The 12282-nt window shown below is 39.1% G+C and overlaps 1 protein-coding gene across 1 annotated transcript; it reads left to right on the top strand.

Moving 5' to 3' along the window:
- The first annotated feature begins 2581 nt into the window (after positions 1 to 2581).
- LOC127122813 (uncharacterized) lies at positions 2582 to 4424 on the top strand. The gene is made up of 4 exons (XM_051053095.1): positions 2582 to 3055; positions 3101 to 3571; positions 3770 to 4357; positions 4401 to 4424. Exons 1-4 carry the CDS (start codon positions 2582 to 2584, stop codon positions 4422 to 4424), a joined length of 1557 nt encoding a protein of 518 aa, XP_050909052.1.
- The last annotated feature ends 7858 nt before the right edge of the window (positions 4425 to 12282 follow it).

Genomic DNA, 12282 nt, shown 5'->3' with positions numbered 1-12282 from the left:
TTCACATTTTGATCCGCCTAAGCGTTTTAGCTGGATTTTTTTTATTTCAAAATTTTACAAAAACATGTATGTTGTTGAGAGGCTTATTTCGCGATGATCATTGTTGTGCAGTCATTTTAATTTTCTGGGCATTCTTGCGCCCAGTTTTTATTCATTTTTTATCCATTTATTTATGTTTTTTAGTCAAAATAATCGGGACGATTATTTAGATATAATCATGTTTTTAATTTGAATTTTGGTTGTCATTTATTTTTAATTCATTTTTGAAGTTTGCTTAATAATTAAAATTTGTAAAGAAGAAATCAAGAAAATAGGAAGATCTCTCTCTCATTCCAATAACTTTGTGTCATGTGTCCTCACAAGAAACTATTCAAAATTTCTCTCCCATTTCATGAGCCAACTTATCTCGGTGGAGTAAAAACAAAAAGCCGGCAATGGTTATTTTCTTTCACTCACAAATGAACCACTCACCCATAAGAAATATCTCCCTTTCTCAAGTAAAAGGTTGACATGTGTCCCACTAGAGGGAAAAAATAATAGTTTTGGCCAAGAGATCCACAATCCAACGCATGCGACACTCATTATCATAAATGTATTTATGGAAGTTTGAAAACGTAAAAAAAATGTTCAGAAGATCATACTCCTCTCTCATAATTTTTTCTCCTTTCTTCTTCTTCTTCTTCTTCTTTCCATTTCCTCTTTTTTTTCTTTCCATTTTATCATTCCTCAAACACCCACCCATAACCTCATAGTCGTTCATTCTCCTTCACCACCCTTAACCAACCTCACATACCCTTTTCTTCTTCTGTCTCCTTCGTAAACAACCTTGCCTCCTGATCGGTCACCATTTTACTTGATTTTCATCATGTTCTCGGCCAAAATTCATCAATGTGGTAACCTTTTATTTTGAGTTTTAGTGTTTGAATTTTAAGTATTTCATAGTTGAGTAAGTTTTATGCTTATTTTGCTTTTGGTGTTAATTTAAGTTTTTAGATGCGTTTGATGTCGTTTCCATGGTATTGTGCATGTTTCAGAAGTAGTTGAAGAGTCGGAAGTGCCAAGGCAATAATGGAAGAGTGAAAGAAAAAGAAATAAAATATAGAAGGAAATTCCTGGAGCCAAACACGGCCCGTGTCTCCTGACACGACCCGTGCTGCAAGAAGACCTTCTTCCCATACAAAAACCAGGGGGCTGACACGGCCGGCCGTGTTGCTTGGCACGGCCCGTGTCAGCAAGTCTGAAGGAAAATCAAAAATAAAATAATTGAAGAGCCAACACGGCCGGCCGTATTGCTTGGCACGGCCCGTGTTGGCTAGCGCGCTGAATTTTTCTGATTTTCTATTTTCACTCATGAAGTGATCCCGAAGGGCAATTTTGACTTTTTGACTTGGCTGTAATGTGTACTACACTATTTAGACCTAATGGAAAGACAAACAGCGGGAACGAAAAACAAAGAGAACGAGAGAATCAAGATTTTTGGAGAACGGAGATTATCAAGCGCGGAAGCAATTGAAGATCGAAGCTATCTAATCTCTTGTAATGTCTAATCTTATATTTGTACCTTCTTTGAATACTATAATGAGCTAAACCCCACAATGCTAGGGGGGTGTCCCTGAATTGCTTTTGTAATGAACCTTTTTCCTACAATGTTATGAATGTCTATGTTTTTATGAAATCAATTTGTTATATCACGAGTGTAATGCTTGCCGTATTGGAAAATTAGGTATTGATTGGGAGGTAAAGGAGGTCTGACAAATCCCTTTATCACTATGTGTATAACAACATCGCTAATTTCTCTTAGGAATGAGGATCTAATAGTGATGATGGGAAATTCTTGATATTCATACATGGGACTAATATTCTTTTGAATGGCTAAGGAATTGGGATTTAAAATTGAATGTTAATGGTTTCTGGCTAAGGAATTAGGGGAAACTACTCTTGAGAACCATATTGAATCATTCGAACATAGATATCATAAAATAAGGATTAAGTTTATTTCAGAGCAATTCATACACCCTTGATCTAGCATGTTTAACTTTTCTTCATTCAAAAATCTCTATTTTGCCTTTATATTTTACAAAGCAAATTCACTCTTCACTTACCAACCCAAGGTTATTTTGTTTAATTGAATCATTATCAACACTGATAGTTCCTACGCAGTCCTCGAGATCGATACTCAGGATAATTCCTTTTATTACTACATCGGTAAAATAGTACACTTGCTATTTTTCCCGATCAAGTTTTTGGCGCCGTTGCCGGGGACTGCCAAACTATCTGTTAATAATTATTCAATTGGAATTTTGTTGCTCTGCAACTAAAATTTTACTTTATTTTATTTGTTTATATCACTTTGCCTATCCTAACAACTGTCTAATAGTTTATGCGAGGTAAGGCCTCAGCTGAATTTCTTTTTGACGCAGAACCAGAACGATCGTTGCGAGCACGAATCAGAAAAGCCAGACACGACAGACTGGAAGTAACAGGAGAACCGCTGATAGTTTCTGATTCTAAGAAAGAGGGAACCGTTTCAATTCATTCGGAACACTCTGATTCTGGAAATTCTGATACCGAACCTGAAACTATGGCAGCTGATCCACCTCCTGCGGAGAGACTATTAGGTGATTACGGGGGAGAAAATGCCCCGCCTGGAAGGATGACAATCGTGAATCAACCAGTCAATGTTGCCCACTTTCAACTTCACCCCTCAACGATACGGCAACTAGAAAGGAGACCTTTCGCAGGAAAAATTAACGAAGATGCCAACAAGTATTTGCAAAGGTTTCTGACTATGACTACGTCGTTAAAGATTGAGGGACATTCTAAGGAAGCTAAAAAGCTGGTCATGTTTCCGTTTACATTGTCAGAAGATGCTGAAGAGTGGTTCTACTGTTTACCTACTGGAAGCATCACAACTTGGCAACAGATGGAGACAACTTTTCTCAACGAGTACTTTCCGGCCTCTGTGTACATCCGAAAGAGGTACGACATAGTGAATTTTAAACAGAAGGAAGGAGAGTCACTTGGAGATGCGTATAAGAGGTTCAAACAATTGTTGGTTGCATGTCCTACTCATAATATGGATGCAACGGAGCAAATGCAGAATTTTGTGAATGGTCTTCGGCTGAAGACTAAGCAACTCATTGACACAGCAGCTGGTGGCTCAACCAACTTTACAACAGCCACTGGTATTAAAAAGATTATCGAAGCCATTGCAGCCAATGAGCACTTGGAGTTGTATGACCGCAGTGTTAGTCAACCCGAAGGGATAATTGACCTGAAATTGGCAAGCCAAGTGGTGAAGATGGAAGATCAAATAGAAGCTGAAGTAGAAAGGAGACTGAAGAAGATGGCTATTGATACCCAAACTGTGGCACAGGTTCAACAGGTTCAACCAACTCAAACTAGTAATTGCGAAATTTGTGGAGGACCTCATCTTACCGCACATTGCTTTGCTACCGCACAACAAATTGAGGAGATCAAGTTTCTTAGGCAGAACAACCCTTATTCAAACAGATATAATCCGGGTTGGAAAAACCATCCAAATTTCTCATGGAAGGATCAACAAGGAAATGTGCAGAACCAACCACAACAACAACAACCGTATCAACAACCTCAACAACAGTTTCAGCAACAGGTACCAAGAAAAGCTGATTGGGAGATTGCCATTGAGAAGATGGCCGCTCAAAGCTCTCAATTTCAAGAAGAGACTCGAAGTAATTTAAAAAACACAAGTGCTTCAATTAAGAATCTTGAAATACAAATGAGTCAGATAGCACAACAACTAGCGGGTTCTCCACAACAGGGAGTTTTACCAAGTTCTACGGTTACTAATCCAAGAGAAAATTATCATGTGAATGCGGTGGCCACCAGGAATGGTAAGTCAAAAGAAATACCTGAGAAGAGTTCTGAAGAAGAAGACTTATTGCTTGAAGTTGATCTAGAGATAAAAGAAAATGAGGTTGCAAATGAAGAGGTCACTCATGATGAACGAGTGGTTAAAGATAAAGTGAATGATCAAAAACCGGCCGTCAAACTGCCATTCCCAACAAGAAATAAGAAGAAAGGGCAGCATGAGAAAAACTTTGAGAAGTTCTTGGAAATGTTTAAAAAGCTTGAGCTAAACATTCCTTTCTTGGAGGCGCTTGAGCAAATGCCTACCTACGCAAAGTTCATGAAAGACATCATCTCGAAGAAGCGGACCATAGAAACTAACCCGATTATTCTAACGGAAACTTGTAATGCCATTTTGCAGGGTATGAAGGTTCCGGTGAAAAAGAAGGATCGAGGTTCTCTGACCATTCCGTGTGCCATTGGAGATAGATCCTTCAAGAAAGCTCTAATTGGTTTGGGAGCGAGTGTAAGTCTGATGCCGCTGTCTATCTATAAGAAGTTGGGGATAGGTAAAATTCAAGATACGAGAATGACACTCCAATTTGCTGACCGCTCTGTGAAGAGACCCTATGGGATAGTAGAAGATGTGCTAGTAAAGATCGACAAGTTTATGTTTCCGGTGGATTTTGTCATTTTGGAAATGCCGGAAGATGAAGAGATACCAATCATTTTGGGGAGACCATTTTTAGAGACCGGGAGATGTTTGATCGACATAGAAGAAGGCACGATGACTTTGAAAGTGTATGATGAAGAGTTAAAAATTGATGTGCGAAACACCATGAAGTACAAGGATGAGGTTGCTACTAGCCAACATATTGAGACAATCGATCAAATATGTGAAAAGAAAAATTGCTTGACAACACAAAAATTTCCCTTGGAAAGGGTGTTGAGCTTATCAATTTTTAACAAAGAGGAAGTAGTTAACGAGAAAGATATGGAAGTTTTAGCCATGACGGAAGCATCACCACCTTTTAAAGGTTATCGACACAACCGGTGGAAAGATTTAAGGCAACCCTTAGTGGAAGAAAAGAAAGATGAACAAAAGAAGGGAACCGAATTGAAACAACTACCGGAGAACCTCAAATATGTCGTCCTCGACACAGAGAATTTGAAGGGAATAAGCCCTACAATATGCATGCACAAAATTTTCATGGAAGATGATCACCAGCCAGTTGTCCAACCTCAACAACGACTTAACCCAGCAATGAAGGAAGTAGTCAGAAAAGAGGTGCAACACGGCCGGCCGTGTGAGCTAGCACGGGCCGTGTTGCTCAATTTTCAGAAGCCAATACATTTTCCAGAGGAGCAACAGGGGCAGCCGTGTGTGCCAACACGGGCCGTGTTGCATGCTTACATTTTTCCCATACATTTTCCAGGGGTGCAACACGGTCGGCCGTGTGGTCCAGCACGGGCCGTGTTGCAGTGCGTAACTCAGAATTTTTTTTTAAATTTAGAGACGTTGGAGTGGGGCCCACACGTTTTTAAATACCTTTTACCCCTCCCCCACTCACTTTTCAGCCACTTCATCTCCTCCAACCCTATTTTTCCCTCATATCTCCTAAACTCCATAACTTATTTCACCTTAAACCTCATATTTCTTCATCATCCAACCATTATTTTTCAAAGTTCCTTCACAAAAGTTGAGCAGTTTCTCGCACTCTACACCGTGACGGTATTATTTTTCTCTATCTCCACTATTTTTTTTCCGCTAACTTTTCAGGTGACCATTATGCCCCCCAAAAGAGCCGAGCGAGGAAAGGCGGTGGTAGAGACCTCAAGGCCGAGACAAAGGGCCCGGAGGATGCCGAATGCACACGAAATTATTTTTGAGGATGATGACCATGTTGAAAGGTACAAGACTCACCTTAAAAGGAAGCTTGTACCTACAAGGTATGTTTGTGATGAGACTATGAGTGCTTTAGGAATTTTAGATGATGTATTCCAAATGTTCCACAATTTAGGTATTTTTGAATTTATGCATGCTGATGTGCCTACCTATGAACGCATCACTCTAGAGTTCCTAAGCACTGTTAAATTTAAATTGGAAAAAAATTGGACTGGTCATGTCTATGAATATTTTGGTACCATGAGTTTCCGACTTTATAACGAAGATTACTCGATGTCGGTTATTCAGCTTGGGCAATGCCTCCGGTTACCATTGGTAGGATCCGGGGCAGTGCCAAATGACTTTTCTGCAGGTTCCTTTTGGTCCTCTATTACAGGTTTACCACAGTACGAACCCCGGAGTGCAAAGGCATCATGGATTCAAAACCCGTGCTTCCGATATGCTCAAAAAGGGTTAGCATTCACCTTATTTGGACGAGGAGATAGTACAGGTGTAGCGGCAAAGCGGGAGCTATATTTGATGCATGCCATGGTTAATGAGGAACCAGTGAATGTGGCGGCATTCGCCGCGGACCATTTAGGTACCATGGGGCGTGCAAGCTCAGGAGCCATTTCTGTGGGAGGTATGATAACACAAATTGCTGACTGGTGTGGGTGTAGGCCGGTGTTGGACGGAGAAACCCCGATGCAGGCGTTGGGTAAGCTTGACCTCAATGCCCTGTGCACGCAAGGCATGCTCGAACAAAGCCGTCATGGGTATGTGTTGGTGAGCCGAACACGCCGGCTGTTCCGCTTACCGAACACTGATAAAACTAATGTTGATAACAATGAGAATTGGTTGTATACCTCTGTTGACCCCGAAGAGGCGGGAGAAGATGATTTTCTTGCAGGTGATACGAGGGAGGAAGATGCACCGGCAAGGGAGAGGGGTGTTCCTCACCCTCACACCTCTCACCACAGAGGTATGGGAGCCTCCTCTGCTGGATGGACACCCATGGACATGGATCAGTTCCGTGTCGAGCAGGCTCGCCAGGGAGCGGAGATTGATCGGATCGTGACAGAGCAGCTCCGTCAAGGGGCTGCCATTGATGATATTCAAAGAATGATGCAACATATGATGTTGCAATTTCCACACCACCCTCCTCCGCAGTAGGCACTATAAGTCCCTCTTGCATTTGGGTTTAAACATTGGGGTCAATGTTTAGTTCAAGTGTGGGGGGGGGGGGGGGGGGGGGTTCCTTTCATTGTTTTAATTTATTATCCGTTTTGGTTTTTCATTTTTTTAAGTTAATTTTCCTTTGATTTCTTTTATTTTCAACTGTTTGGATGTTGGGTTACAGATTGATGGATAAAAACCAGAGGCGTGATGGAAAGATGGTTAGTGGATGAAAGACACAACCCGAACTCACGCTCCCGAGACACCCTGGAAATTTATGCAGTCGAAGAAAAACTATTGTTGGACACAGTGGGATGAAAACTGGATTGAGATAGAAGTATGGTACACCTGAACTAAAAAGAAGCTACATTACACAGAGAGTGCTTTGGAACCTGCAAGTTTACCCCACATGGTGAGATTACAAAAAGCCAAATACTAAGAGATCATCATGAGAGTTAATCCAGGTATGACTCTATCGCTCTGGTTTTGCGTACGTTCTACTGACATAGCACTGCATTATGACACACATTGAGGCACATTTTTGTTGTTTAACCTTGAGCCTTTCCAGCCACCCTTGTGCGTTTTATCCGTTGCGAACCCCTTTGAGCCTTTAACCATTTTGTTTGTTTGTAAACTGCTTATGTTACCCTATGGCCAGAAAAGAAAAAAAAAGTATAATAATCTCTTCTACCCTTGCTCGGCATAAATGTTGTGGATTTTGGAAACTGTGTGAATTCTAAGTTTGGGGTGGTAAATCTAATACAATAGGGACAAGTGTGCGAAAAATCGTTACAAGAAAAGAGAAAAGAAAAATTGGAGGCTCTTTGAATGCTTCGGAAAAAAAAAAAGAGAAAAGAAAAATAGAACTCATCAAAACGCACTTGTCCCAATTAAACGACTTGATTACATTTGAAATACTCAATCAGTTGAGTAAAGTTAAATAGTCGATGTCGAACCCCTGTATATCAAAATAAGCACAGGTACAAGAAACATAACAGGAGTGCCGAGCCCAAAAACCCTTTGTCTATCCGTTTGTTGTTTATCCCACCTGTCCTAAGCCCCGTTACAACCCTAAGTCCTCCAAAAGTGTGTGAATTATGTTTGTGCAATAGAAGTAGAATTTATTCAAAAACTAAGAGTCGATATTGCATATACTGAGTCTTTAGTGCTAACCCTGAGAGATTGTGTGAGATGTATGAAAAGCTTGCAGGTAAAGAGGTGCTGGACTGTGAGGTGTAGCGGATAGTTCGGATCGGGTGGCCAACGTCTTGACCATGAAGGTAGGAAACTCGGTGCGAATAACATCGGCTGTATAGTGGTGAAAAGGAATTTTGGGGGTGACCTCTGTTTGTTGTCTCTTGCATCACTTGAGGACAAGCAATGAGATAAGTTTGGGGTTGTGATCGGTCACCATTTTACTTGATTTTCATCATGTTCTCGGCCAAAATTCATCAATGTGGTAACCTTTTATTTTGAGTTTTAGTGTTTGAATTTTAAGTATTTCATAGTTGAGTAAGTTTTATGCTTATTTTGCTTTTGGTGTTAATTTAAGTTTTTAGATGCGTTTGATGTCGTTTCCATGGTATTGTGCATGTTTCAGAAGTAGTTGAAGAGTCGGAAGTGCCAAGGCAACAATGGAAGAGTGAAAGAAAAAGAAATAAAATATAGAAGGAAATTCCTGGAGCCAAACACGGCCCGTGTCTCCTGACACGGCCCGTGCTGCAAGAAGACCTTCTTCCCATACAAAAACCAGGGGGTTGACACGGCCGGCCGTGTTGCTTGGCACGGCCCGTGTCAGCAAGTCTGAAGGAAAATCAAAAATAAAATAATTGAAGAGCCAACACGGCCGGCCGTGTTGCTTGGCACGGCCCGTGTTGGCTAGCGCGCTGAATTTTTCGGATTTTCTATTTTCACTCATGAAGTGATCCCGAAGGGCAATTTTGGCTTTTTGACTTGGCTGTAATGTGTACTACACTATTTAGACCTAATGGAAAGACAAACAGCGGGAACGAAAAACAAAGAGAACGAGAGAATCAAGATTTTTGGAGAACGGAGATCATCAAGCGCGGAAGCAATTAAAGATCGAAGCTATCTAATCTCTTGTAATGTCTAATCTTATATTTGTACCTTCTTTGAATACTATAATGAGCTAAACCCCCCAATGCTAGGGGGGTGTCCCTGAATCGCTTTTGTAATGAACCTTTTTCCTACAATGTTATGAATGTCTATGTTTTTATGAAATCAATTTGTTATATCACGAGTGTAATGCTTGCCGTATTGGAAAATTAGGTATTGATTGGGAGGTAAAGGAGGTCTGACAAATCCCTTTATCACTATGTGTATAACAACATCGCTAATTTCTCTTAGGAATGAGGATCTAATAGTGATGATGGGAAATTCTTGATATTCATACATGGGACTAATATTCTTTTGAATGGCTAAGGAATTGGGATTTAAAATTGAATGTTAATGGTTTCTGGCTAAGGAATTAGGGGAAACTACTCTTGAGAACCATATTGAATCATTCGAACATAGATATCATAAAAATAAGGATTAAGTTTATTTCAGAGCAATTCATACACCCTTGATCTAGCATGTTTAACTTTTCTGCATTCAAAAATCTCTATTTTGCCTTTATATTTTACAAAGCAAATTCACTCTTCACTTACCAACCCAAGGTTATTTTGTTTAATTGAATCATTATCAACACTGATAGTTCCTACGCAGTCCTCGAGATCGATACTCAGGATAATTCCTTTTATTACTACATCGGTAAAATAGTACACTTGCTATTTTTCCCGATCACCTCCTCCCCCTTCACCAACACCTAACTGCTATAAACCACCACAGACCCTCATAACCTCAACTCCCTCCGTCGTTGAATCATAATCCGGCTACCCCCTCCATTTAAAATTCACGACCACCACCTACAACTCATCGTAATAACGACAATGACTCATTCCAAACAACCTCACAATCTTCAAACACGACCTCTCCACCGGAAAACCACATGGATTTGTCACAACAACACACCTACGTTGTCGCCACCCTTACCACACATCAAAGACAACCTTATTTATGCCCTTTCCGTTCTTCTTTAAAAACAACTTTGTTATATCTATTGCAACATTTTTGACACTATCCTTGCTGTGAGTGTTCCTTGCGCAAGCTTGTTCAAGGTTCTTACTGTGAGATATGGTAATTGTACTAATCTTCTTTCTGTTAGCATACGTGCATTGTTGCTTCAACACTACATTGTGAGCATAACCGCAATAATAGCACAATTCAGTCACCGATTCCGCAGCAAGCAGCAAACGACATTAACATTCAACAAATAAACTCCGTTGAAGATTCAGTAATGTTTCGGCTCGATTGCATTTTAGCATTACATATTCTTATTATGTTTGAGTTATATTTTTATGCTTTGATGTTGGTTACATTTATTATGTTTTGTTTTTGACTATGTGCAATTCGGTTCTAATTCTATTGTAATTTATAATAATAATAATATGTTGTGTTTGGTTGGTTTGCTTTTTGTGTTAAATCGGGTAAATCCGCGGGTGCGACATCATTCATATGCCATTACTTTGCCAATTTTCATTTGATATACTGTGACATGTCGCTTTCAATTACGTATGTTTCTTTTTATGCACAACATTTGGTTTGTTTTTTGTTATTGGGTTATGTTGATTTTCTGTTGTGTCTGCAGTGTGTGTTGCAATAAGTTAAGGAAGATTATTAATAGTAATATTCGTTCATTGAAAATCATGTTGCATTGAGTTTTCACGTTCACTTCGTTTTTTCAATTATTTCCGTTTTTCTTTTATATATTATTCATTGCCTTACTTTAACAAGATGAGGTCAATGGTTGGGTTGGTTGAGGCATTAGTCTCCCAATCCCCATCTTTCGGGTTCGAGACTTGTGTACCCCCCGATTTTTTGTGTGTTTTATTTCTATTTTCCATTTATGTGTATTTTCCTCCTTGTGTATTTGTCCAGGCCATGCTTTTCTAGATTGATGTCATGGTTTAGTTGGTTGAGGCTCACGTCTCTCAACCCCCATGACTTAGGTTCAACCCTTGTTTGCCACACATTCTTATTTTTGTGATTTTTCTACTCCTTTACTACTTTTTGTTTTGTTTTTTTAACATTGTTTTTAATCAAATTAATTATCATTTCTTTGGGTTTGTAGCATTTAGCTCTTGCTATTTACAATTTATATGTAATTTCATTTTTATGTTCATTTTTCCATTTTTTATTTCGACTATGATCATTGTAATTTCGCAATATTAATGATTAATAAAGTATATTATGTGTGTGAAGTTGTTCTTTTCTTAGATTTATTTTCATTGCTAAAAATCGGATTTTAATCCACGGATTTGACATTTTCATGTCATTATGCCGCCATATTTTTTTATCGATACATCGATTATATTTTGCCGCCTTATGACCTTTTGCATTCGACTTCTCATTAGTTGTTGATACGCACAAACCGGCTTTGAGCACATTACCGAGGTTTTCGATTGCACTTCTCAATTTCTTGCTTACTTTATTTATCGATTGTGAGGTTGCTTAATATCGGTTTTGACACCTTTTGCTTTACCATTGAGAATTAAACCTCACTTTATGACTTCATTTGGTTGATTGCATGAATCCATTCCGTTCCATTTTTTCCATGACACGTCCTATGTTAGCATTTCCTTCAATTCATGATAACAAAAAAATGATCCAACGTCTTTGTTGTTTAAATCAAATTTGAACTTAATTTCCATTTGCTTTGCACGTCCCTGCGTTATGTGGCATTCATTCACATCCTCGCATCATGATCTTGATTCTATCGCGTTTCATTATTTTACTTCTTTCGATTTAATTACTATGAACATGTGTTGTACATATGACGTTGTGTTGTTATCTCCAATTCACATGGCTTACTCTTGGGTCTTCTTACAATGAGACCATTTTCTCGTGCACGTACACTCATTTACTTGTGTTTGTTAATTGAGTTTTGATTTAATCGTTTCATTATCTCATATCCTCATTCGACAAAATGTACCCCATTCCCATGACATGTAATAACTTCATCTCTTTATTTCTTGTTTGCTTTGTTTAGGTAGTTTCTAACACAAGAATAAAATCAATCTTTTTCCAAAGAAAAACAAAAATAAAACTCGCTCAAACGTCGAGTATTTTTCTCAATAACCACTCGACCACTTCAAACCATCCATTTCAATCCATTTCCTCCTCTTTTATTTCTCAAACCTTTCCATCAAACCATATTGTAATAGTTAATCAAATGCTTGACCAACGTCAAGCCATTTTCACAATGAAAAAAAAACACTTAATGCTTATTTAACACGTTTTAATAAAGATGGAAACGGAACATGGTGGAT

Source organism: Lathyrus oleraceus, chromosome 2 (assembly GCF_024323335.1).
Source record: "Lathyrus oleraceus cultivar Zhongwan6 chromosome 2, CAAS_Psat_ZW6_1.0, whole genome shotgun sequence".
NCBI classification, from domain to species: domain Eukaryota; kingdom Viridiplantae; phylum Streptophyta; class Magnoliopsida; order Fabales; family Fabaceae; genus Lathyrus; species Lathyrus oleraceus.
Note: the sequence above shows the minus strand (reverse complement) of the source record. Positions and strands in the feature narration are given on the sequence as shown.

What these genes read in the sequence shown, in the direction of transcription:
- LOC127122813 (XM_051053095.1), top strand. Translation starts at nt 2,582, where the DNA reads ATGGCAGCTGATCCACCTCCTGCGGAGAGACTATTAGGTGATTACGGG. An exon ending in AGAGGTTCAAACAATTGTTG is followed by an intron (nt 3,056 to 3,100) that starts GTTGCATGTCCT and finishes GAGCAAATGCAG; the next exon opens with AATTTTGTGAATGGTCTTCG. An exon ending in GGAAGGATCAACAAGGAAAT is followed by an intron (nt 3,572 to 3,769) that starts GTGCAGAACCAA and finishes CAAATGAGTCAG; the next exon opens with ATAGCACAACAACTAGCGGG.